Source organism: Harpia harpyja, chromosome 6, assembly GCF_026419915.1.
Source record: "Harpia harpyja isolate bHarHar1 chromosome 6, bHarHar1 primary haplotype, whole genome shotgun sequence".
In the NCBI taxonomy this organism is placed as follows: domain Eukaryota; kingdom Metazoa; phylum Chordata; class Aves; order Accipitriformes; family Accipitridae; genus Harpia; species Harpia harpyja.
This window is the reverse complement of record NC_068945.1, coordinates 66,492,939-66,519,881: the sequence shown is the minus strand read 5'-3', so window position 1 is coordinate 66,519,881 and position 26,943 is coordinate 66,492,939. Positions and strand designations below refer to the sequence as shown.

General features: G+C 43.8%; 1 protein-coding gene across 2 annotated transcripts in view; it reads right to left on the bottom strand.

The window, feature by feature from the left end:
* PRKCQ (protein kinase C theta) overlaps window positions 1-26,943 on the bottom strand; it is a 63,887-nt gene that overhangs the window by 10,308 nt on the left and 26,636 nt on the right. For both annotated transcript variants that reach the window (XM_052790363.1, XM_052790362.1), the window contains exons 7-17: window positions 25,346-25,508; window positions 24,708-24,739; window positions 24,527-24,612; window positions 23,413-23,542; window positions 22,606-22,715; window positions 20,807-20,930; window positions 18,620-18,795; window positions 15,933-16,106; window positions 6,555-6,646; window positions 4,146-4,208; window positions 395-533 (exon numbers count right to left, since the gene is read on the bottom strand). In XM_052790363.1, coding sequence (XP_052646323.1) covers window positions 395-533; window positions 4,146-4,208; window positions 6,555-6,646; window positions 15,933-16,106; window positions 18,620-18,795; window positions 20,807-20,930; window positions 22,606-22,715; window positions 23,413-23,542; window positions 24,527-24,612; window positions 24,708-24,739; window positions 25,346-25,508 — 1,289 coding nt within the window. The remainder of the gene's footprint in view (window positions 1-394; window positions 534-4,145; window positions 4,209-6,554; window positions 6,647-15,932; window positions 16,107-18,619; window positions 18,796-20,806; window positions 20,931-22,605; window positions 22,716-23,412; window positions 23,543-24,526; window positions 24,613-24,707; window positions 24,740-25,345; window positions 25,509-26,943) is intronic.

The window sequence follows — 26,943 nt, the reverse complement described above, 5'->3', positions numbered from 1 at the left end:
GCCTGTACAGCCGTAGAAGCCTACTGTTAGCTAGCTAGGGAACATGCTTCCCATTCCTCGAGCTGTTTCTGTCCCTGAATTGCAGGACCTACCTCTTGGAGCTTCTTCTGCCATGGTCCAAATTGGATTTTCATTAAGAATTCTGTTTCTTGGTTAAGCCGAGCACCACTTTCTTCCCAGGCCCATTTGCACAAAAAATGAATTAGCCACAAAAATAGGCAATGCCAGACAGCAACACAGACTCTGAGTCAAACTGAAATCCAGTTTCTAGCCTGGAACTACTCAAAAGCAGGTTATTACTCTTTGCGCTTTCCACCACTGACTAACAGTCATGTCTTAAGACATGTTCTCTCTCCGACAGAAGCATGCTGACCTCCCTGGACCCCACACCTACCTCAGGAGCGATATAGTCAGGAGTCCCACAGAAAGTACTTGTCTTCGCATCCCCAAACATGTTCTCCTTGCACATCCCAAAGTCAGCAATTTTGATATGCCCCTCATTATCCAAGAGGACGTTGTCTAGCTTCAAGTCTCTGTGGAGGAAGAGAAGGAACCCCCTTCTTTAAAGTGTTGAAGAGCCACACAAGTTATTTCAGCAGGTTACACTTATTAACTTGCTATCTGCCTCTGTGTAGTGCCTACATGTTGCAATTACGAAGGAAGGTTGAGGGCCAAATGAGGAGCTGCTCTCTTAGACTTCGATATCCCTCTTCTTCATTCCTCCTGTCCCAGCACTGATTCATTTGCTGGAGAAGAATTTATCCAAGATATCTTCTAAAAGCTGCCTCCTTCGAGGATGCAGAATAGTGAAGCTAAAAAGGGCTTCGCTCCTGCCCTAACACAGCCTGGAGCAGGTGAGCAAGAAGGGACCAAGTAATGCTCACTTTTTCCTTCTCTGGGAGTCTCAGTACTCTCTCTGAAGCTGCTGCCAGATGTCCCTCCCAGTGCAGGCTCTACAAATGTTGGAAGATGTAAGGATCCGCAATCCCTGCATGGCTTGCGGAGGGTCAGAATAATCCCAGACATCAGCAGAACACCCACCACTTTTTCACTGCTGGGCTGCACTGTTTGAACCCTGGGGATTTACAAAGCCCTTCACACATAGCTGCCAAGATGTTGTCAGAGGTTTCAGGCTCTGAGCTACTATGGGAAGCAAAGAGCCCAGACAGAGAATAAAAGGAAATGCACAGAGAAGGAAATAAAAGCGAGTGAGCTGATGAATCATGGCCATTGACGGAGAACAAAGAGGTCTTCACGTGGGAACAACCTCTGAAAGTAGAGAAAAATATGTAGAGAAGGAAAGAAAAAGTCAGAAAGAAAGAAAGGCTGGCATGACTTCTTTGTTAATTTTTTTAATATCTTACCTAAAGCTTTTGCTTTTCATTGAAATAATGACTCAGGGAGATGTTTGGATCAGTGATGCTGCACTTCACCTGGGATGTAGGTAGAATTTGGGTTACCTGGTCTCAGAGCACCCACGTTCCTGCACTGCCTATCCTGTGCTATCATTCACTGCTCCTTCTCAGGGCTCCCAAAGCACCCAGACACAACATTTGCTTGTGTCCACAGCTGAGGATACAATTGGTCTTTTCCAACCTCTGCTGCTTCACAGCCTACACATATTTTCCACATCTCAGGCAAAAGTCCTAACCACGAGGCTGCAATATAGCTGCCCTCCCAGTGACAACTCTTTTACAATGTGTTTTTTTCAGAAGTGGCTCTGACTCCCTCAAAGAAGGTAATTTCTAATGCATGATGTTCCTGAGATAATCGCCTACAATTGCAGGAAAGATGGCTGTTCAGCCTCCCTCTACGCAAAGCTCCTTGTCTTGGTTCGGCCAGGTCCCAGTCAGGGTGGGGGGACCTCCCAGTGTCTACACGCTAAATTGTTGTCATGGGGAAATTGTTCATTGCTGCTAGAATATGGCCCAAGAAAAAGTGGGAGTCATCAATCAAAAAGAAATATAGAGACAACCGAGACATTTGCCTTCCAAGTGGCAGACACTCATGTTGTCACAATTTCCAGCTGGAATGACTTATTTTAGTTACACCATTGAGATCAATCTCTGGCTGCCAGCACTGCTTTTATTCATCTGGTAGATCGAAGCAAAACAAAAACCCCATCACCTACAGTTCGCTTTCATTATTTTGATGAGTCTCAAACTCATTGGCTTCAGGGATTGGAGTTTCTGCCAAAAATGCCTCTGCTCATTCATTAAAATTTAAGCCAACATTTCCAAACGTGGGTGCATGAGACAGAACAGCTGGATTCATTATTCTTACTACATCGCAAGTGATGTAGTTTCAAAAATGATTTCTATTCACTTTCCTAAATGCTTAGTTAGCTCTGACTGAGATGCTGATGGCTGTGCGTTCTCAACTGACCTTGTTGTCATTGTCTTCAATAAAAAAAGGAAAAAGGGGTAGGACTGGTTAAATCTTTTCTCTCCAAGCTTGGTATCCAAAGAAATGCTGCACAGACTCCTGGGAATGAGCTATTTCTTCCTGTCCCCGATGTCTAGCTATCTCAATTTGCCTACATTTCCCAAGGCTCCAGATTCTAAACCTCTCTCTCCTTTCATGAGGAAGCGGGTCCCAAACCCTGACACACCACTGGTGTAGAAATTCCAAATAAAAATGTAAATTATAAACAAAATGTCAGCATTTACAGTCCTGCCACAAACGCACAATATCCTGCAGATATTTTTAATCAACTTTTCTGAGAAGTCTGAGTAAAAATGAAGACTTGGCTAAGTGATTTGGGCACTTCAGAAAATGTTTCCTTTCAGTCATCCAGAACAATAATTAGAGCCAGAAACTTGCTGAGACCCCAGAGATCATCTTAGCTTTATGTCATTGATATTGATCCCGTGTTTACGCAGTCACCATCATTGGTCAATAAAGACTATAAATGGCTCCCACATGAGTACTAGTAATTAATAATAAGGAGAGTTTATATGAACCAAAGCTTGCATTTTAATGGGAGAGTGGATTGTAAACAAGCCATTCACTTTTAGCATTTGTTCTAATGTTCACACTACATGACAAACATTGAAATAAGCTCATTTTGGTTTCAGGAAACACTGTTGCTTTAGTGAGCTTTCTCATTTGTTTGTGACAAGCTACTTGCTTCCTGCTTTTACAGAAAGCTGCAATGTAGTAACTAACTTTGCCATGAAAATGAGCTGGACTAGAGCTCCCCAGAAATTCAGTTCTTCCTTTTGGTCATGGGAAAGCAGACTGTGGCCTGATTTCTGCAGCCCTTCTTGCTCCCGTCTTGTCTCTGTCCTTTTATATAGGTCTAAAGCACAACACTTGTGCATTAGATCAAAGCATCCGTGCATAACTTTGAAGCTCCTAGGGAAGTCAAGCAGAAGCTGGAATGGGCAATTTTGTAGTAGAGGACTTCTCCCCCTCGGGATTTGATAGATTGATGCATTGTGGAATAAGTTTATACCAGTAACTTTGGGAAAGGACCCTTCTGAGTGCAGCTGCCTGCAGTGTCCCACCTAGTCCCCATCGACTCCCTGTAGAGCCTGCTGGTAGAAATGGGCACTTCTCATACACACTCTAACACAGGTTTGAAGAACCTAAAAAAGCCCACTCCTCTGCTTACTACAAGAAGAGCTTGGGTAGCTAGCTCAGATTCATGATGGCAGGTGAGATGAATCCCATTTCCCCATGGAACTGTGCACAGCAGACCTGTTAAATAACCCCCAAATTAAGGTATATTACTGTCTCCCTGCTGTTGTTACTTTTGAGCTGAGCTTGTCACCACTGTCCCAGGGTAACCAGTACAGCAGATATACCAAGTTTCTCATGGCTAGCTTGACCTGATATACCCTCATACATGGAAAGCTTAAACTGGGTGCCTATGCTGGGTGCTGTATGAATGACCGAGTGTAATGCATCAAAGAGCTTGTTTTAATGTTAACTGAAATAGGACTGGATTCTCAAAAAGGTCTCAAAACTGCCTTTTCTACACTATCTCTTCCAAATAAAACAGCCAGACTCTGTAAAAAGGAAATCTGCATTGAAATGCAATACCAGTAAGTATATCCAAGCAACAGTCTCTCGGTTACCATTAGTGCTTGCAGGGAAAGCAGAAAAGGTTTAGCATATTAGATACTATACAGTCAAATTACCTGTATATTATGCCCTTGGAATGGAGGAACTGGAGCCCGCATATGATTTCAGCAGCATAAAACCTGAGTGACAGAAGGTGCAAGTTAGGACGGATGCAAGTTAGAACAGGGCTTTCAACTAGACCCCAAAAGATGGAAACTTTGTCTCCACAGAGGCCAAAATTTCCTTAAGTTCCCAGAAGGCTTGGGGTAACTGAGTTTTACAGGTAACTGATGGATGATGTGAGATTCCCAAAAGCAAGCCACATGGCTAGCAGCCCAACTCCCACTTTGCAAAATGGTAGGAATTTGGAGCCTACTCATCTTCAGGGATTTGGAAGTCACGCTGCATGGCTAGCTGCATTTTTTTTTCTATATGTGACTGACTCTGAGGACATGTGCTTCAGTGCCCAAGGATGTCTCCAGATCAACTGTGGAGCAAAAAAACCATCACACAGCTCCTACTGCCTACCCTGCCTCACCTCAAGATACGGTCCGTGTCGCAAAGAAGGCAGACCGGCTGGTATCTGTGCCTCTCCCTTATTTACATATTTAAAGCAAATCAATAATTTACAGTGATGCGCCAGACTGCAAACTGCAAATTACAGTTAATGCCTCAGACCTCAAAAGAGCAGCTATAATTTGCAATGTTCAGTAGCTGCTGCACAAAGAGTGGAGCAGTCCCGGCAAGGGGACAGGCAGGTGGGCATCTGGGTTTGGGGACCACAGACAGTCTCCTTGGCTTGTCAAACAGACCACTGCTCAGATTTATGCTTTGCTTTTGAAATTTTCTCCAAGATATGAACTAGCTAGCAGCTCAGTGGCTTTTCTCTGGAGTCTTTTCGAGTTTGAGATCTTTGTTCTCAACACAGTTCTGCCTAAAGGACAACACCACATCCTGATGGAAAGAGGCAGCATAAGGCTGAAGCACCATTCACAATGAGAGTGCTCTCCCAGAAGAGAATGTAACTGCAGGATCGTAAGCCCCTCCGGTCTTGCACAGCTCTGCTCCCTCAGTCTTCAATGCATTGGCCCTTAATTCTGAACATTTAAATGCTTTTGAATAAATCATCGAATTAAACACTGAAATAAATGAGGGTTTGCTGGTTTTTTTTAAATTATTAAATAAAAATTAATTCTGATAGTTTCAATATTGACTTTTAAAATACCTTTTACTCACAGAAGGATTAAAAGCACCTTTCATTTATTCTAATTCATCTATTTACTTTAATCAAAGTGAAATACATTTTTAACTCCCTGATGGTGTATTAATTTTTTATTTAAATTTACCTTTTGCACTTTTGATAGGTTTTCTCTCTTCCCCCCCCCCCGAACTTTAAAAGGAAAAAGGGAAAAATCTCATTACTTCTAACAAACAACAGCTTCACCTCTGATCACTGGACCAGGAACCTCAGCTTGTGCACGTCCTGCAGCTTGGCTACAGGCCACCCAGTGTTGTAAAGAACAAGATATTTGGTTCCACAGATGGCTGAAAATGCATCTGTGGGATTTCTTTGACAGCGGTAAATCTGGGGTGGAGGTTGGGTCCACGATGTTGTTACTGGGGCCTCCAATTATGGGCTGAGCAAGAACTCAATGAGTGCAACAAAGAGCAACCCCAGGGCTGCTGTAATCCACAGCAGACACCTGTAGGTTGCTTTAACATGACCCTCATCCATGGGCCATGTAAATAAGATCTTAGGTGTGCTTGGGGCTGTTTATAGACAGTGGAGGCACTTCCAGAGGTAGGTCTCAGCTGGGTTGAATGGTCCCTCTGGAGCCTCTCTCTGTTTCAGGGACTTCAGTCCTGGGAAGGGGACTAATTCAGCAAGCAGGGCAGCTTAAGGGACAGCTTCTATCCAGCTCAGCTCTCAGCTCTGAACAAATGTTTGTGGGACTATGCTGAGGTTAGCGCACAATACGGGAGCCAGGTCACAGGCTAGAAGGAGGTCCCTGGTTTGCAGGCTAAAGGATAAGCCTGCAGGCAGAGGCAATGCTGACGAGGGTGTAGCAGCATCTGTAATGCTTCCAGACAGAAATAGCTTCCCTGGTTGACCAAGAATGCAAAGCAAGGTCACGTCTGACTGAAATCAGCTGTGTGGATGGGCTTTAAAAAGCCTTCTGTGGGAGGGGAAAGAGGACAGGGAGAGGAAGTGACTTGCTTCAAGTCCATCGTTGAGCTGGGCTGATGTCTGTTTTGTTCAGTTTGGAGAGAGCTGGGCTAGAGAGTGATTCTGCTTCCAGCACAGGCATTATCCCCACTTTGCAGCTGGGTAAGGTGCAGAGAGGTCAAATGATTTGCCCAAGGTTTCCTCTACAGGACAGTAGCAGAGGTGGGAATAAAATCAAGATCTCTGGTGTCTGCAGCTGCTGCCTTTGCTTCTACCATGTGTGCGATCTGCAAGCCAAAAAGTAATAATAACATCTTACGTTGCTCTGGGAAGGTCAAACTTATGACAACTCTGTATATGGAACATGAGGTCTCCTCCATTGAGGTATTCCATCACAAAAAAGAGGTTTTCCTAGAAAATGAGACAAGGTGACAATAAGGGGTGGGGAAGGGTGAGATAAAAGTAAAAAAAAAAACAACCCAACCAAAACCCAGCCCAGAAAGCACTCAAAAAGAGGAAGGAAAAGATTACAGTCAGGGTTTTGGAAAGAAAGCAGTTTCTTTTTCAGATTCCTCATTTCTCCTCTTTGTTTTCCGAGTCCATACTCACCCCCTCTGCCCTGATTTGTATAAACAGCATTAGCAAACATTGCAAATCCACTTAATAACCAGCTGCTGCAATTGATTTTTACCAGCAGACCTCAAGGCTCAGTAGAAGGGGATGAGTAATTCTACAGTGCCTGCATAACAGAAGGACAGATGGACAAGCTTCCTGGGGGACTAGTGGAAGAGGCAGAAGTAAATCCTAGGTCTTCTCTGGTTCCCAGTGTATTATCCATCCAGTGGAGTGATCTCAAGCTGGTGTTACCTGCATTGCTGCACATCTTTCGTGGACGCACATGGGTCTGATCTTTTCAAGTTATCAAAGACACTGGCCAGATGCTGCAACCTCTTCTGAGCACATGCTTGATTTTAAGCCTAGGAGCTGCTCTATTAAATAAGATAGGATGTAACTTGCTAGGGGAAAAATTCATAAATTAGTCATATTTCTGGATGCCCATTGAGTGCTTGCATGTCAGAGAAGACCGGAAAAAAGATCCAGACTTTGTCCCCAGTTGCATGCAACCATCAGCCATTCTATGAAGGCAGTGGAAAACTCTCCTCCTGGTACGCAGGAAGATGGTGGGAATCTCTGTATTGAATAAAGAGCAGAACAGATCATCAAAGTTTCCTTTCCAATCCTTGATGTACACCACATTGATCCACTTGCTGCTTCATGAGCCGTAACTTCACCACCAGGCCCCCCCAGAAGCTAGAGGCTGATTCAGACCAATTCCTTCCACACTGAATTGCACCTACAAAGCAGGAGGGGTGCCTTTTTCTGCAAGAAGAGTATCTGTGCAATAAGTTATGCTCCCAGTTTAATCTTCTGTTTCAGGAATCTCAGCTTTTGTGCATAAATGCATGGATAAAATAAAATGGATGCAGTACTTTTTTTTTTTCTCAAAAGCCTCTCTCTGTTCTGTACACATCTGAAGTTAGTCACCTCCAGGCTATGTTAAAGTTATGAATATCTTCCCTTTGTTGCGTATTGCCCATCAGTTTTTTGGGGGACGGGAAATAGAGTTCTTTTCACTTATATTTTTAACAGTCAAAGGCAGATTTTTATCCATAAGATCTAATGTAAGCATCTCTGGCAGCAAGCCAAGATCTGGCTATTTAAAAAAACAACAGTGTTTGTTCCTTTCAGATAACAGCTGTCTGCTCTAATTTTTGCAATTTCTTTAGCCAGATCCTTTTAATTACAGTAGTCTTATTTAAATGGATGTCTGGCTGGAAACCCCACCTGTCATGCAACAAGCACAGGGCCAGATCTGGCCTCCCAGGGAAAGAATACAAATTTTGCCAATAAACCAAACGGGTGCAGGTTTTCAGTTCGAAGGTCTTGCATCTGTAGACATCTGTGCGCATAAGTCAGTTTAAGCAAGTAAGAAGGCCAAGTGGAGATGGGCAATTCAGTATAGAAATGCATAGATCTTGGAAGCAATCTGAGCTCAGGAGCCCGTTCAGGAAAACACTTGAACAGATGCTCTTGTGAAGGTACCCAGGGATGTGATGAGGTTTAGTTAACAACAGACCAGCAGCCGCATGTATCACACTGCGACAGAAGAAAACTCCTGGGTCTTCACATGGGCCAGACTCAGCTTCAGTAGACTGGGAAGGAGAAAACCCCTGGGTTTCCCTGAAAACTGCACTGAGTTGGGCTACACCTTATCACACACCTTTAAGCATAACTTGAAGTCCACGTTTATTCAGCAGTCGTGCTCTGCTTGCTCGTGGATTTGAGCAACCATCTGATGGACCTATTTAATTGAACTGGGGACTCTAACTTGAAATTGGGGACTTTGGCAGCATCCTTCTGCCATCTGAGGAAAGAAAAGGTGGACAACCCCTCAGATTAATTGTCATCCAAAGATCATTATATGCACTCAGTTGCTCAGCTGTCTAAAGCTATGAAGCTGAAGACTACAAACTTGACTTAGGCATGATTAATACTGAAGTTCATGGTCTACCAGGTGCTACAGAGTGGTAGAGAAATATTGCTGAAGAGAAAGACGGCATCACTCTGAGTTTTCTGCTCCAAGACTTGGAAGTTGCCTTTGCTTCTTACAAAGGTCAGCTGTCTGGAACAGCCCATGGAGAAAAATTGCTTGAGATTAGCCCTAAGTACATAATTATGAGTAGCAAGATGTAACTAAGCAATGCAAGCTGCAATGAATTATTGGAGACAGCTTCCAAGCCTGAGATCTACACAGCCACAGAACCCATTAAAAATGAGAAGTGGCAAAACCCATGGTTGAAATCACCAAAAATTCAACAGTGTGCTAGACATTAAAAGGTTAGAATGTCAACGGAGGACATGTTTGCAGACAGGCTCCAACCTACGCTTCCTCTTGTCCTGGGAAAGTTATCTCACGGCTCCTGCCTGCTACTGCCAGGCTCTGAAGTCTATCAGTACCTGGAGCGGGCGAGAGTAGGTTAAGTGGGTATTTCTCAAGACGTGGCAGCTGGGATGGCATGACTTTGTCATGCCTTTATCCCCTGCAATGGTCCTAGCTCAAGCATGTTAAGCAAAAAAAACAGGAATGCTGTTCCTCAGTGCCGAGACCTACAGAGCTCTGAAGGAGGCTTGGGAAGAGCCCCTCACCTTCACCCTACCTGTCTGCCTTGCAGACAGATGACAGACGACTTGCTGACCGCATGTGAGAGCATCCTCAGGTAGCAAATGCTCAAGCCAAACTTCTGGTCACGGGTCCAGACTCACACAATGGAACAGAACAAGTCTGGTCTCATGGCAGAGTTTGGGGTCATCTTTTACAACCACAGAGCTCAAGGAGGACTCTAAAGGCATTTCCTGCACTCAGCGATGGACACTGCCCCAGGATAGTTGGCACTCGTTGTCTTGAGGACATCCACATAATAGCCATTCCCTACTTCTAGATCATCTTCCAGGGGCTTTCTCCATTGCAGCAGAAGGAACGTGACAAACCCCTCTGCGGGAGGATGAAATGCTGCTCCTGCAGCAGACAGAACTATAAACATGACGTTGTACAACACACAGTTAGACAGGTACAGGTATGCATTCTGCACACAAAATACCAGGGTTCCCTAGTCGAGTCAATCCCCATTACTGCAAGAACTCAATTTCTTGCCCCATCAGTCCCTCAGTGCCTGGGCTGAGCTGAGCTCCTCTCTGCAGAGGCACCTGCTCCCTCTGCCTCTCCAGGACATGGCAGGGAAGGAGTTAAACCGACCTGCTTCTGGTCTGCCTGCAACTGCTGTGAGAATGAATAGTCACTATCAGAGATGCTTTCAACTTTATAAACAATGAGTATAAAGCAGGCAGTATTTAAATTGATCTTTTGAAGGTACATCCTATAACAGGCTCTTAAAATCCTCAAACCAGCTGGAAGCCCTCCAGAGCACTTTTCTGCAGAGATTTTCAGATTTTGTTTTCTTCGCATTTGAAAGCACTTGCATACATACAAATACACAATTTAACACCATTTACTGAAGAGCAAAAATTCTTCTTCCCAGGGCTTCCAGGAGGATGAATATCAGAATAATTAATGCTGCAGGATAGTATGGCTTTACCCTTATTTAGAGCAATTACCCTAAAAAAATATCTGCAGGTGGAGAAGGCTCCTCAATGCAGATTAAGTGACCTAACCTTACTGCACGCCCATTGAATTAGGTTGGCCCTTGCCAAGTGAAAGGTTTAACACCATGCAATTCCTGCAGCTGATTCTTGTCTCACAAAATGTAAGACAAAACTCAGTCCAGCCTGAGTGCTCATCCGTGCTTCAGATCTATTTTATTTCATGGGATAGATGGGGCCAAAGGCATCTCAGCCCTTCTCCACCACACCACCCACTGAATGTTGCAGTCCCATCACAGCATCCCATCCAGTGGGAAAGCAAGGAATGCACACACTCCTCACTGTGTCTGTTCCCATGAGGAGCAGCTAATGCAGGATCAGTCCTTGCTAGTAGGTGACCATATGAGGTATTAATGTCGCTATTTGCACCATCTGGGGATGAGCAAAGCCTGTTTGTTACAGATTAAAGCAAGCCCAGGTTTAATTTTGTTCTCTGGTTTAAAGACTTTTTTTTTTCCTCTTGTGTAATATCAGTTTATCTTCTGGAGATGGCAGCATTTCTTACAGCTGTCAAATAATTCAGTCCAGTCCCTGATCTCACACTTTATTTTTCGTTCTAATCTTTGCACTGTCGGCATTTTTGACTGCATGTTAAACTGCTCATTTGGGATGCTTAGCTTTGTGTGCCCATCTACTTGGTACAAAGCGTATGAATATATTTATACACATGTATAAAAATACATATGTATACATAAAAGTGCAGACATGGCTGTCAATAGCTCACTTCACTTGAGTTCTGAGGTCCTAGGACCCTTCCTCACAGCTCAGAGCAGGCAGAGTGGTAAACTCACAGTTGTAAACTGAGTTACTGTCAGCCCCAGAAAGTGGCTTCCCCTACCAGTATCGGGTGGGATCTTGGAAAAAGACTAATTTTCTCAAGGCTGGATAAAAACTTCTGTAAATATTAGAGGATAAAAAAAATTGCCAGACCAAAAACTAAACAAAAAGTGGTCAAATTTATGAAGCCTAAATATTGTATCAGCTGAAAAATAGGGGAAAAACTGATGTTTTTATTTTAAGAAGTCAACTTTTTTCAGGCCAAAGAACTGAGCAGCTACACTGCAGACTTCTAGAAATCCCAGGCAAAGCTGAATGCATTTTGAGTTGATTTTTCTCAGAGCTGGACAACAGAAAAGCAAATTAGAATATGTGTATTGAATATGTCGATCATCTATCATTTAAAAAAACATGCTTGTTAGCTGGGCCTCTATTTTCCTTGCCAATACCCTCCACCTGTTCACACCACATGGGCTGACACCACCTAGAAATGTCTTGTAAAGACTTCATATTTTTGATGTTATAATTACAGCTGCTCACACCTTCTCTGGCAGAACCTTGTTGAAATCCCAAAGCTCTGCTGAGACGCTGCTATTTCTACTGAACCATGTTGAAATTTTGGCCAGGACTGAATAAGACCTTGCCAGTTTTCCTGCCTGCTGGTTGCAAGAGGCAAAATCCTCAAAGCCTCCCTAAACTTCCCAATTCTTCCCTGACTTTCCCATCAGCTGGTTCAAATTTGGCCAAGTAGCCTTCAATCAGATGTTTCCAAGCTGATGTATCCCCCCAAAAACACTAGGAGGATGGAGACTTAGAAACCTTGTAGCTTCAAGATTGTGTTTCCCAAATGGCTGAACACTAAGGCATGGGATGGTTTATACAAGGGAAAAATCACTACATTGCCCTGTACTCTCTTCTTTAGCCTTCCTTCCTGGTCAACGCCAAAATTAGGATGCTCATTTTGTGACCAGAGCGCTGTGTTTGGTTTAGTCCGTCCAATACTTTGTTGTGCTTCAGTGGTTCAGCAGTGCTGGAAGTCAAGGCTTGCAACCTCGCTGCCCTGCAGGATGACTTTTCCTGCAATGCATGGGCATCCTGCAGCCGTGCTGTGGTCAGAGAGGATCCTGCATTGCCTGGGGAAGGAATGTGGGCCTGATCCAGGGCTGCTCAGAAGGTCCTTGGCACAACCAAGCAGTGGAGCCGAACATCAAACGGGTGTGAGATGCACATGTGCCAACCCACACGCTCTGATTCAGGTCAAATAATTCAGCCCTGTCCCTCTGACAGCAAGGCAAAGATAGATGAAAACTGAAATTGCCCTTCAAAAAATTTTGCAGGAATTGCAGTTTCCTCAGAGGAGATATTTTAATGAGAAATTTCCTGAAAATACTCGTGGAAAACACCTCAGAGCCTAAGAATTTTTCAATTAGGATCACACTCCTTATTTACAATCCTTTTTTCCTTCCTGCCAATGTAAGAGATTTTTGAAGTCAGTATTAAGCACATTAAAATAACAGAGGATGTGAAAATGGCTCACCACCAGGACTTTGAAAAGATATAATACATTAGTAAAGCAGAAAAAAAAGTTACTGTAACATTTGCTTTTAAATTGCATTAAAGATTACTTCTCTTTTGAGTTGAGATAGTCTTCTGTGTTGCTATTTTGTGCTACAAGCCAAAATGCCTCAAGACTTAATTTGAATTTAGGTAAAAGGTGTGAATAAAAACTTGGTCAATGAAGCAAAGAAACAGTTAGAAACAAAAATGACTTTCGAAAAGGCAAAGCCTATTTTTATCACAGAAGATCAGTGAAATGCAAAAAGAAGAATAAAACATAAGCACTCGGATGCTAGTCACTGTTTTGGCATTACTGATTTTGGGTTTTCATGGAATTATAAACATGTTTTTCCTCCTCTTTAACATAACAGTGTCCCTTTAAACATAATACAACAGAATAGCTCTCTGAGCTTGTTGTTAAAATTCACACCATATAATTATGTCGGCTGAATATCTGGATACAAAGATTACTGCAGTAAAATAAAACAGTCAAGTTCAAAAACAGATTGGGAAAAAAACCCCATGTGCTTGAATTTATGCTCATGTAGCAACACATGACAAGTATTCTGAGTTTCAAAAGCACTGATCGTTCAGCCTCCGCAGGAATAAAAAGGAGCATTAGGGGCCTGGTGCCTACAAAAACCTGTCTGAAGGGCTGTCAAGCTTTATATATTTCAGCATTCACTGATTACCTGGGTTGAGGCCAGGAAGAAACTCATCCCAGAGCTCAGAGAACTGTCAACAGATTATATGACTTTTTTTTCCCTCTGGAGACATGGGGACTAGTGAGGTTCTTGTTTCAGTGTAGGAATATTCCTGGTTTTACTGTCCTCTGCAGAGGCACTCAGTACCTGAAGCAGCTCAGAAACCTCAAGAGTCAAAGCATCAGGGATTCAGAACATATTGACACATGCATTTCTGTTTGAAACTACTTATCTATCCAGTGAAACCTCAAAAAAAAAAAAAATTCAATTTTTTAATTGAAAATTCAAATTGTCAATATTAAAGTCCAGAGAGGGACTACACAGCAGTGCCCTGGCTTCTAAAGTGATTGCTCCAAAAGATATTATGACTGAACCATGCTGTCCTTTGAGCTGTGAAGGACTGCCCATGGCATGTCACAGCTCTCCTGCTCTGAATGACTTTCACGTGTTGAGTGATCGCTGCTTGGCTTCCAAAGGTCAGAAGAGAAAAACATAAGCTAGAAATCAATCACAGCCCAGAGCGGCTTTGGCCTGGGCAGCCACATTCTGGCTTCTCTGTCTGGGAACTTGAGGGCAAAATGGAGAGACCAAATAACATTGAAGGGGCAATGTTGACTTGGGATGAGATGGATGGAGATGCTTTCTATACGTCAGGAGGACAATACTATGATGCCGCCCATAAGAGAGCGTAGGAAAAGATCGCTTGGATTTTTGAGCGTGGCACCCATGGGTTTTGCAGGCACTCATTGCTTTTCCATCCTGCAGGTTTTCCTTGCCTCAGCCGCAGCTGGAAGCACAGTCCCCCCACTAAATGATCAGTAAATCCAATCTGGCTCCTGACATGACTCCATTTGGTCTGTCATCTTTTTGTTGTCGTCTCATGAGGGAAGCAGACACTAGTATGCGTGCACTGCCTGAAACCAGAGCTGCAGACTGCCACTGCTGGATCCATCCTGAACCTGACCTCCAGCTTCCAGACCAGGGTTGGACCAGGCTGGACCACAGACAAGGCGGTTCTGCTGCTGTATGCAAGTCAACCGCTGGCATCAGTCAACATGCCCTTGGGCACCTTGACTTACAGACAGCACAAGCAGCTCTCCCTGAAGTATAAGCTCCCTCGTAGAGCTGCCTGTTGTGAAAATTTTGTCATTTTAATTAAGTCTTGCTTTTCTTTGCTTTTGGAGTTGGGTCACTTATATTTTCCTCTGAAATCTAGCCCCCAAAAAAGAGAATTAATCTTTTCCTCTCCAGGCAAGGATCCATCCCCAGGACTCGCTGTCCTAACTGACAGTCCCGAAGGGGTTAAACATGAATGCCTGGGCTCAGTGTCACATTGCCTATGGCAGTTCCCAAACGTTCCCTGTTATAAATTTAATCTGTCTTTAAACAGGTGCTACATCCCACGGGTGACTGGGATATACCGCAGAGGTTATATTTGTTTCTCCTGACCCTGCAGAAGCAGAGAGCCTCTTGCTGAGCAGGCCCTAACCTCACACCCAGCAGTGTTTTGTGTCATTAAATTCTGGGACTGAGCAGGGACTGGGAGCATCCTAGCAAAACCCTGAACAAGCAGCCTTGAGAGAGTGATGTTGCTCTGAATTTGAGCTCAGGGATAGCAAGAATCTCTCAGGAGTGGTTTGAGTAGGTCGGACAGACAAGACGATCTCTCAAATTTCTGTCCATCATTTTTTTTCTAAAAATGCCTTTTCTAAAGCCTTGTGTGTGCTTTAGTGTTAAGATGATTGGTTGTGGTTGTAGAAAAGGCTCTGGAAAGCTAATCAGTTGGTGATTTGTTGCCATGTAGGTCCTTGAAGATTTATACATTACTTAAATGTCACTTCAGTTTTGGACTGGAGTCCTAAGCAGGGTTTCAGGTGAAGATGCTTTGTGCTGCGCCTCTGAACTGCAGCCTTCACCACCAGTGGTCCTGCATGAATTAGGAAGAGTGATGCAATTTAACAGTAACCGGGGGGAAAAGAAGATTCCTAAAGTGAACGAGAGCATGTTTATTCTTTATAGAGGTTTTTGAGTTAGCTCTGATCTAGGCTAGTTGTTGCAGCATAAAGGTACTGCTTCATGGTCCAAGAGGTTCAGATAACACCACTATGGGCACATCTGCACCCTGGCTGTGGATGTGGCCTTTGCACACCCTCAGCCCAGGGTACCAGGATGCAGATTTTAATAGCGGGTCTCTGCATAGCCACCACAATCAGTCTTGGATGCCATAATCCTCAAATGCACCCCCCAGGTTAATGTGGGGAAGGTAGATGAAGTTTCTGGAGCCAATTCCCAAGTGGTTAACGTGAAGATCCCTTCCCTTAGCACTACTCCATGTCCAAGCTATTCCCTAACATCTAGCAGGCTTAAGTACTTCACCAAGTATCCATATCTCAGCAAAGCCTGCTCAGCCGCTGGAGGAAGGTGACAGATCCTTGTCTTACCTTGGTCTGGAACGTACAGAAGACATGAGTCAGGAATGGGTGCTCCCAAGCTAAGGAGAGGACTCTCTTCTCCACCATCGTACATTCAACGTCATCATCCATCAGCACCACATCCTTCTTCAGGGCTTTCACAGCGAAATACTGGTCTGTGCTCTTCAGCTCGGCGAGGAACACCTAGGGTGGAAACAGCTGCTCAGAAAGAGGGATGCTCTTCTCCCAGAGCTGGCAACACAGCCACGTGAGGATGGGAGCTGAGCTCTGGGGAATTCACTGGGGTAGACCTTGAAAAAGCTGATGTTTAAGGCCCAGTTCTGCCATTAAGACTTTGTAGACTTCGAGTTTGTTCCCCACAACCAGAATAGTTTTATGAAGCTGAACCCCGGGGAAGGATGAGAAGGTCTTGACGCTTACAAGAGCAGGGGCTACTTGCCTGTGTGGACAGGACATGTCAGAGAGCCAAATACTTCGGATAACAGAAACCATCTTTATGCAAATGCTCATGAGATACACTTCCTGTTTTCTGACTTCAAATAACAAAACATAGCATATTGCTTTGTCAACATGTGAAATGCAAATGCCCTGCACCAGATCCTCAGCAGGTGTAAGACCATGTCCACCAGTAGTCAGACTGATCTATATCAGATGTGACTTTCTCCCCTTCCTCCCAGTTAGCGGGAGGCCTGAGCAAACAGGCTGGGTCCCCTGTGCTTCTGCAGGACTTCTTCTTTGAGAATAGCAAAACACATCCCAGAGGAATTAGGACCTCTATCTATTTTTATGGGCAGGGAAAATGAGACATGGAGCAGCAGAGAAGGGTTTTCTAGAGACCACAGAGCAAAGAAGTCTCCGTTGGAAGGCACTGCCAGTCCCGACCTTTACGCTAACAGCCTGTCGACAGTGTTTCCCATAGACTGAATAAACACGTAAGATTCATCAAAGAGGTCTTTGAAGTTCTCTACCAGACACTATTTACTGAGTAAGCTCAGACATGTTTTAGCCCTGACAAAAGTTTTATTTACCCTTTTGGCTACTGCTGCATTTCACTTTGTGGCACTAGACAGAGAGTAGAGCCTAGAGCCTCCCTCTGTCTCTGCAGTGAATGACCAGAAATGCTAACAGTGCTGATGCTGCAGGCACCCTTTTTACCCCCGTTTTTGTGCAGGGCACTGTTCTTTTGGGGAAACTGGGGAACGCAGTACATTTGTGACTTGTGCTGTGACTTCCAAGGTGCAGGTAGGCAATGCTAGACATCATGTAGAGGGGGCTTCCTCATGGGTCTGGCCCTCAACCTCCCTGGTCCATGCAGAGCTGGAGACACCCCTCAGGCACTGAGATCTGCACACCCTGTCCCCTCTATGGGGAAGTGAATCTCGCTCCAAACAAGTAAGGGCACCAGGAGCAACACCTACACAGGAAACTTGTGGGTGATGTTTGTCGCAGAAGGGCATGAAATAGCCCATCCTCTCCACACCCACGTGGTGCACCGCAGAGAGATGCAGACGCTTGCAGGCTTGGAGAGCCCACGTTAACACAGATGGCTGAAGCACGGTACAGAATCTGCTTCAATGGAGGTGTTCAAGACTTGACTGGACAAACCCCTGAGCAACCTCATCTGATTAGACCTGTTTTGAGCAGCAGGTTGGATTAGATGACCTCCAGAGGTCCCTTCCTTCCAACATAAATGTTTCTGTGACATCTATGCTCTTAAGTCCGGGTTAGTCTGGGCTGTGGCATTTGGGTTATTCCGGCTTAGCTCTAACTCAGATGTCTCAGCTCTGCTTTCCGTGCAAACTGTAGACATGCCAAGTATTTTCAAGTGTGAAAAGCCAACACAGCAAATATTTCACCAGTTTAAGAATTGGCTGCAGCAATTGCTTCAGCTCACTTAGCAGGCAAAAATCAGCCCTTCTTTAAGCCACAGTTTCCACCTTGGAAAGATGTGGGATCTGAGCAATGCGATGCATAACGATACTCATTCTCCTTATTGACTGTGAAAATACAATGGTGAGTTCCTCTGAAATTGCTTAATGCAGCTCTGCGCTGGCACCGGGTAACATGAGTCCCCCATGTTCCAGGGGACATCTGCAAGAAGGAGGAACAATCCACAATTCATCAAGATTAATGAATCCACTGAAAACAGGTGGTTCTTGTTTCAAAAGCACAAATTCTTGGCTGTTGCAAAATTTGCTTTACGCTCCAGCACAGATAGGAGCTGGGAAAGAGCAGTTAGCGTTCCCAGCTGGGGACCTGCTGCTCTGGAGAGGGGAGATGATCCACACTCAACTTTTCAGCTAATGCTTCCGCCTCCCTCTGAGCTTGCTCAGCTAAGTTGGCAGGAGTAGCTCCATGAAGGGGAACAGCACAGAGATCTTTCCCACCAGCTCTCTGTGGACACCCAGGCCCCATCAACCTGCACAGAAGGGGAAGTTGCAGCTTTACTGGGCTGCTTTCCTCTCCTGTCATGGGCACTCATGAGACAGCAAACTAATGGCGCAGAGGGAAGGGCAAGGAAGATCTTTGTCTTAGGCAAGGATATGACCGAGTTCAAGACTCAGCCACGTCAGAGCAAGGCTTCTTTGAGGGCTTGGAGATGTTTTTCCTAAGTGGCCTTCAAACCACATGATATGTGGTGCCATAATAACCAATAAGCAGACCTATACAGTGGTGTCTAGTCCCCTGATGCTTACCTTGCCAAAACTGCCCTTCCCCAGCATCTTGTGCAGGACAAAATCTTCGATGGTTAGTTTTAGCTGTACTTGGTGCTCTTCCCGCTCCTGGGGTTGGTCTCCCAAGTCCGACTCTATTAGAGCCTCCCCCTTCACTGTGCCCTCCACCGGAGTCTCCCAGGAGATGCCCTGTGGCTCTGCAAAACACATCAAAGGATTCAAATAAACCCCTGGAAATGAGCAGAAAATGCCCAGAACACTTACAGGTATTGTGTTTAGAGTTTTAAAAGGGTATTTCAAATAACTGGAAATGTGGTGGCCACATCTACTATGTAGATTCGTTCTGCTCCCACATTGCTTTCTCGCCAGAGGAAATTTTACTCCAGTGTAACTCCACCTTCTTCAGTGGCATTACTCCCCCTTTATAAACTCCTTCATCTGTCTTTCTGTTTTATGGCAGCAAAACATGACCAAACCCTTCATTTCTGGCAACTTGCGTTCTTCATTCCTTCTTGCTGGTTGCCGTTATGATGTGATGCGATTATTTCGAGGCCTTCTCAAGACCCTTGGCAAAGCTAGCATGTGAAAAGATGGGACAGCATTTTCGTATTGGGTCCCTGCTCTGGATGTGAAGCTCTGAGAGAGTAGTCCAGCTGTTCTGGAGTGGAACTACTCAGAGTTTCTTCAATACTCCATTCACTTGGATGTATGTGAGATTAAGAGATTCTGTCCCTTACTGGGTTTATCCCATGTACTCAAGTGCACATTTGCTGTACTGTCCTAAATTGCTGAACAGCAAGAACACTACTCAGCTGACAAACAGACTCACAGGTAAACCAGATTTGAAACCATTTGAGGGTTTACTGATTCACATCAGCATAGCCAGTTCTACTTGTAGAAAAGAAAGAAAATAAGCACAAATGGGGACATTATTTATTTCCCCTTGGGGGCCAAAGGGCACTCTCCCCTTAGCTCACATGGTACCAAAACCAGCCTTTGAGGCTCAGTAGCCTGGTGCTGCACAGCATCAAACCCAGAGCACTGGTATAATGTGGCTCTGCTGTGCTTTAACCGGTGCCTTCTGACATTTTGCTCTAGGTCCAGTTTCCAGGATATTATCTCCACATAGAGCAGTATTAACTTGCATTGAGAAAGTAGATGATGGTGGGCCTGGGCTCTCAGCTTAACCTTTGGTTAGTGCTGGAGCTGAGGACCCACTGTCTCAGTCCTTGTGAGGTTTAAGTACTGATTCACTTGTACTCTTCTTTTTCTTCCTCCCCTTTCTGGTAGATGCATTTTAAAGCTCGTGGGAGGCAAAAAACCATTGTGTCAGTGCCATCATAGGCCTGCTGCAGTTACAGTACAGTGCTTGGAGGGGCACCATGATCCTGAAATTATCTTTTACGTGGGCCACATGGGTCTAAAGAAAGATGGTGATGTTTTTGCTCCTAATATCCAGAGTTCTGTGACTCAAGCACAAAGCAGACAAACAAGGGATCTCCCCAGGAGACTAATTTTTGTTTTAGGTCACTGAGACCCTGGTAGCTTTGTCCAAGGTCTGTTAATCAACAGTGCTCCCTGATCTCTCATCCGCCCTCCTAAATTCCTGCCCTTGTAGCACAGAGGGCTGTGACACCTAGATCAGCTCCTGGGTGAATGAAGTGGGGACGTGTCAATGATTTTCAAAGGTACTGGATGTCAACCCCTACCCAAAAATACGAAATCAGAAAGAGAATTAGCCATAGTGATCAGAAGGACTCCCAATCTCCTGTTCAGATCTTGGTTTCTCTTTAAAGTTCTCACATTTTACAGTCTATGAGTCCCAAGAAGGGAATAAACATTTTATTGCCAGTGGAGGTATGAGGTATGCTCAAGTATGGAGTCAGAAAGAGAGTTTAAGGGTTAGCTGAATGAGTGGCAGTTGGTGTCTCATGTCACCAGCGGTTGGAATGGCAGGGGGGAAATGCAGGTTTTTTAGAGAAGAAAGGAACCAGGTTGGGATCCAGGGTATCTGCCACGTCCAAGTGATGTGGCTGGGAAGAGTTGTCGATATCCTGGGATGAGAAAAGGTATGTCTTGCTCTAGGCTGGAAAGATGCATGAAAGATTCACTGGCTAATAAATTCCCCACCCTCATCACCTCCACCTAACCACGTACAAGCCAAAAAATTAACAAAGCCTGCCACCCCACCTCACTAGGGGATTCTACCTTTTTTTCCTGTTGTAGATGCTGGCAATGCCTGAAGCGGTGTTACCTCCTTCGCTGGAACTGGGAAGCCAATTTCAAGAGGTCCATCCCTGGAGATCTGTTCAGTGTCACGCTGACAGCGAGCCTGGATTACAGAAAACAACAAATGACTTTTGAGCCAAATATCATGTTCTGAGTTTATGGATGCTGCGTCTTCTTAAGTGTGACTGTCACACAAGCCAAGATCTAGAAGAGGTCTTTGCTTATGAGAAGAGCATCTCTGTACCTAACTTCTAGGGGTTTGGTAACCTAGAGGAACCCACAGCCTTCAGCAAGGTTTCTTATGAGATGTGCGTGGATGTTAACAGGTATTGGTACTGCCAAAATAGAGATCCCCTATTTTGCACAGGGGTCTGAGTCTCTGACTATCCACGCAGAGGGCATTTTAATTAAGAATGTCCTTTCTAATAGTTCTCTTTGAAGGGAAATCTGGAAAAATACCGACAAAAAACTGGATCATGTTGTAGCCTCACCCCTGTACAGTGTCTGGATGTCACTCTGAAGAACTCCTTGTCCCAGGATGTTGCAGAAGGTAAGAGTTTGTCTGGATTCAAGGTGAGACAAAAGGATGAAAGACAAATCCTCTGAGGGCTACTAAACACTGAGACTCCATCTATGACTCAAGAAGTCCCCAGAGCCTAAATTTCTGGAGATTAAAAGAGTATTTTGGGGAAAGTATGTAGTGTTTGGCCTCTGCACAACCCAGTGATGACCCAAAGTATACAGTGCATGGAGCTGGAGAGAGAGAGCAGGTAGGAAATAGAGAAGCAAGAGCAGAAAAAACTCCTCTTTGGAGGTTTGGCAGCACTACCTATTGCATAAAGGTGAGGAATATGCAGAGCTAAACCTGGTAGAGAGGCCCTTAGGATCATATAGATGGAAAAACACCTGCTGTATGAATGAAGATGTTGCATTGGGATACTTGAGGAACCTAAATATGGAGGGCTGGGTACCTATGGATTTTGTCCCTCTCTGAGGTTACTCAAGAGCTAAGAGGTGTCCTAACAACCCTGGACTACTATCTCTCAATTCTTTTATGGTTTTGGGCTTGTGACAAGCTAAATTTCCTTCTTTTTAATTCAATTTTCTGTGTTCATACACTATTTATATGACAGTAGTATCTAGATCCTCTCCCCAGGGCCCATCTCTCTTCATGAGAGTCCCTGATCTGGGGAGCTTCATTCCAAACACATCAGAGAATCACAGGAGCAACTGCTAAGTGACAACCATGGAGCAAGGCAGTGACAGCAAAAGGACCCCAACCAAGTTCCTTGGACCCCGTTACACAATCCCAGTTACAAATATAATGTAACTACAGCTGTACCCAATCAGGGCAAGAGTCCGTCCAGGTCCTATCCTGTCTGCAGCAGAGGTCAGGTACATACCAGGTAAAGATATAAGAAGAGTGGAGGCACGCAAAGTCACCTCCTCAGAATATTCTCCCTATCTCAGGGAGAGAGATTTCCTCAGAGATTTCCTGATTCAAAGGCAGTGCTTTTCTATTAACAAAATTAATTATTCTATTAATCCTGAAGGGATTTCTCTTCCATGAACATGGAGATTGCCACTTGAACCCATGAAAACTTTTGGCCTCCAGAAATTGCTGCAATGAGTTTAACTACCTAATCCATGAAGAATCCATTTCCTATTCTTTGCTTTGAACTTGTTACCCACAGTGCTCCACTCAATGCCCTTATTTCTTGCACTGAAACAAACATTGAATAATTGATTCTCCTTTCTCTGGGTCACTCACAGCTTACCTGCTGTGTGCTCTCTATCATTGCCAGAGCTTCAGCCATTAGTTTCTGGTTAACTCCACAAAGATTTGCTACTTTTGTCTGGCACTTGTGATGGACGTTCATGCCACATGCTGAAAGAAAGAACAAGAGGTGTCAGGACAACGAAGGATAGCGAGGCTGTAAAGGGTTTGGCATTAGGTTGGGCAGGAACATGAGCTGCTGTTGGCCAAGGGCAGAGACCAGCCATGTAAACAGCTCAAAGCCTGGGCACCTTTTACATCTCATGAGATGGCACTCAGGTCATTTTTTGGTTCTCTGTGGAGACAAAGGTTTTTTTATATTGTTTTCTGGGCAAAAGGTTGCATTTCCACATCCACCAGCCTTTGCAGCTACAGGCTACCAAAACTCCACATCTATCAGCTCATAGATAAACCGTAATCATAGAACAGGATTTCCCCATTGGTATAGGATTATGAAGATGGTGGAGTGTCTTGGGTCTGTCTGACAGTGGAAATAGAGCATGAAAGTTGATACTAGGAGTGATTTTGGAAGATCAGCGGTGTCACTGAGATGTTCTTTGCTTCTCTGAGAAGTGATTCTTCAGCCTCGTGGACCACATATCTTTCTATATGCTGACAGTGGTCCTCCTCCTTGAAGAATGAGTCTCCTTGAAGGATGGTCCTCTTTACCACTCCTTCACCACCCTGGATGCCATCACATACAGGTCTCAGAGAAATGTGATAGAGATTTGGCTCTTTAGATTGCAACTCTCTAAAGGCAACATCCCACTCCCATGCTCAGCTCATGCCACATACATCAGGGACTCACCATCACACTTCAATCCTTGCCGTGCAAGGCCCCAGAGGAGCGTGCCGCAGTGCTCACAGAAAGTTGGACTCTTGTAGTTGTAGACTTTGAAGCGGTGAGGCATGTCAATCTTGAACCGCTCTTTATGGAACTGCAAGAGAAAAGCCATGTTGGCAACTCACTCCTCTCCACCTCAGCTCTTCATGGAAAACCAAACTTATACCACAGAAGATGGGTTGTCTACTGCCCTTTTATCCTTGGGTATGACCATCAAGAAGAAACTATCTATAACTATCATTCAGATATACAAAGCCAAATTTTTATACATAATAACTGCAATTAGGTGGGAACTGGGTAATTTCTTCCCTGGCTTGATTTATCTGACCAGAGAGCTGCTTGCATCTCAGCTACATGCCAATACTTTTTGTCATGTATCACTCCTTGGAAGCGCCTATTTTTCTTCTTTTAGTACATAGGGAGTCAAAGGTGATGACAAAGTTGGATGCATCTACCCTGGAGATGTCAGAAGACAAGCGAGATGAATCTCATCTCTGAAGACTGTAGAAGGAGAACAGGAGCCAGGGTGGGATTGGAAGCAAACAGAAGCTGTGGAACACGATTAAGGAAAAGGGAACAGTCCTATCAAGAGTTGAAGTTTCACTTTTGCCTACCAAAAAAGGTTTATAATAAACTGATATGAGAAAAATAAAACAAGTAAAGTGGAGATGCTAGATATTCCATTGACTGCTTGGAAATCTCAGATAACACAGAGTGGGATGTTAAAGTACTGTTCTGAAAATTCAGTGTAATGTCCTGCCTAACATCGGAGAGCGAAAAACTTCCTCCAGTAAATCTCCACCTCATGTCCATGATCCTCCTCTGAGCTATACTTCATACATTTGAAAAATGTCAATCCTGATTCAGCAACTGCTTATTCAGTGGCTGCATTTGAGTAAATCACAAGTAGGAGGTAATGAAACCATTGGGAACATAAAAAACAAAGGGCACAGATCAGATCACACAGCCTCTACTTCAGTAGCATGTTTTGCTTCATCAGAAGTTGTTTTACAGTGATGTAGGAGAGATCTGAACGACACTAAAGTTGTTTTAAAAACAGCCAAAGAATAATACATACCATTGTTTCTCTGCTATTGATTGCTGATCCTGTACACTTGGCTATTACTTTATCAATGCACTTCTTATGAATGGCAGCATTACATTCTGAAAGAACAAGTGTGTCATGGTGTTAATAAAAAAATTCTTTAAGAAAGTATTAAGCAAATAATGATAGTAACAAAATAAAAAATGTTTCTTACGTCTGCACTGATAGCCTTGTTTATTCAGACCCCTGAAATAAACAGAGAAATGATTAATTCTGAATTGTCTGAAAGCCTCGACAGAAGAAAGGAGAGCAACATTTATGAAAGAAAGAGAATAAAACAGCTTTGCTTTTTATTAGTCTTTATAGAGCTTCTCTAATTTAAATATCTTCATTCAATCTAACTGTGGAGTCATTCTCTATGGTTTTCACAGCACATATTCACATTCTGAATTTCACAATATCCAAATAGCGAACTGGGCTGATGAGAAATGTCTGTGCATTTGGACAAAACCAGAAATATTTATAAAAAATAAACTAAAAAATGAAGGGAATTTTCACAGTTGGAATTAAAACTGTGAACCACATCCCTGAAGTGATGCAGTAACCCTACACGTAAGATGTCAAGGGTCTCATCCTGCTGCCTTTACTGACAGCCGGAGTACAGATATTCACCGGAGAATCATAGAATCATAGAATCATTTAGGTTGGAAAATACTTTTAAGATCACTGAGTCCAACCGTAAACCTAACACTGCCACATCCACTACTAAACCGTGTCCCTAAGCACCACATCTACAGAAGAGCTGGTCCCTAAGGTTAAAAGGAGAAAAAGCAGAGATCTCTTTTCATTTACCATACAAACTCATGACAGACAGAGCAGAAGGTGGGTTGTGGAAAGAAAGTGGCCGTGAACTCGTGACACTTGACATTATGGATTTTGGCCTGTTTGATGGCTCCCCTGCGCTGGTGCAAGGAGAAGAAGCCTTCAGTCTCACAGTCAGCCAGGTCCTTTGCATCTGGGGGGAAAGGAAACAGAAGATTTATTAGGGTACCCTGTCCTGATCAGGTGCCTTGAGAAAATGCAGCTGCCAAAATACTAAGTGACTGAGACTGATAATTCACTCATGGGAATAAAAATTTTTAAGAACTACTGCTTTTTGAAACCCACACAAGACTTGTTTGGATGGGTTTTTTATCTACTGTTCCTACAAGGACACTAAAATGACTTTAAACTTGGGAGTCTGAGCTCCCTTGAATATACATAATGCTGCTTTTGAAACGTAGACCAGAAATTTCCCCAGGAGAGATAATTTGCAGTTAAACATAAAATTCTAACTTTGTATAGCACTGAAGAACCATGCCCTAAAAAAGCTGAAATTACATAAAAATTAATTGTTATCTATATATGCACACACACACACGTGTGTATATATATATATGTGGGTATTTAACTGAATACTTTATGTGTGCATGTATGTGTGTGTAAGCATGTATGTATGTTCCTAGGATATTCTTTTTCTTGTTATTTTTCCATGCCAACAATTGCTTTGCTGTTTGCTGTGTCAATGCCATTATTCATGGTTCACATTTAAACTTTTTAGAACAGCAAACAAACCAATTCTGACTACACATGCATATATACTTGTACACTTATATATGTGCTTGTGTCCACAAATCTAGATATGCACACAGTATCTCACTCTCAATCTCTGTTTTGTTTTACTCATGCATTACACAGCAAGTTACATAGATATTCTGTGGAAACTGGCCCCCTGTGTGATCTGATGCTGATCTTGCTATTTGTAATACAAACACAACTTGCATTTTCTATGCTTTGGCCTCTGATATCTTATAACATACAAGGAGGCAACAATAGTCTGTTCTATATTAAAGGTAGGAATGGATGAAGAAAATATCAGTATGGACAAGCTATTGGCTGCCTTCAGTACTTCTGTGCTTCTATAAATGGGAGGTCCTTCTACATACCTATACCTTACAGCTTCACCCCACATCTGAATGTGTCAGAATTTTGGCATCAAAGACAGGAGAATAAGACTGAGCATTTGGATTGTAACCCGTTTTCTTCAACAAAGCAAAATGCATTTCACGTGGACATCGAACTCTGCCGGTGGGCTTTGGTTCCCAGTGAAGACACGTAAATGATGGTGTCACCTGTCCAGGTTGACTAAGCCACTGCCACATCCCTGGAGGTCTAGCTGGACCAGGCAATGGAGCCCAGTGAATGACTCAGTTCACCTTGCAGCAGAAACCTACATTTGATCAGCTGAATCACTTTCTAGGTTCTTTTCCTGTTTTGCCTAGATTGCTCTTGATCTTAAAAGCCCAACTAACTTGTATACTTAGGTGTTGTCAACCACAAATTGTATCCCATCCTTTACATCTGCACTATAATGCACACCAAGGCACGTGTTCCGTGCATACATACAAGTA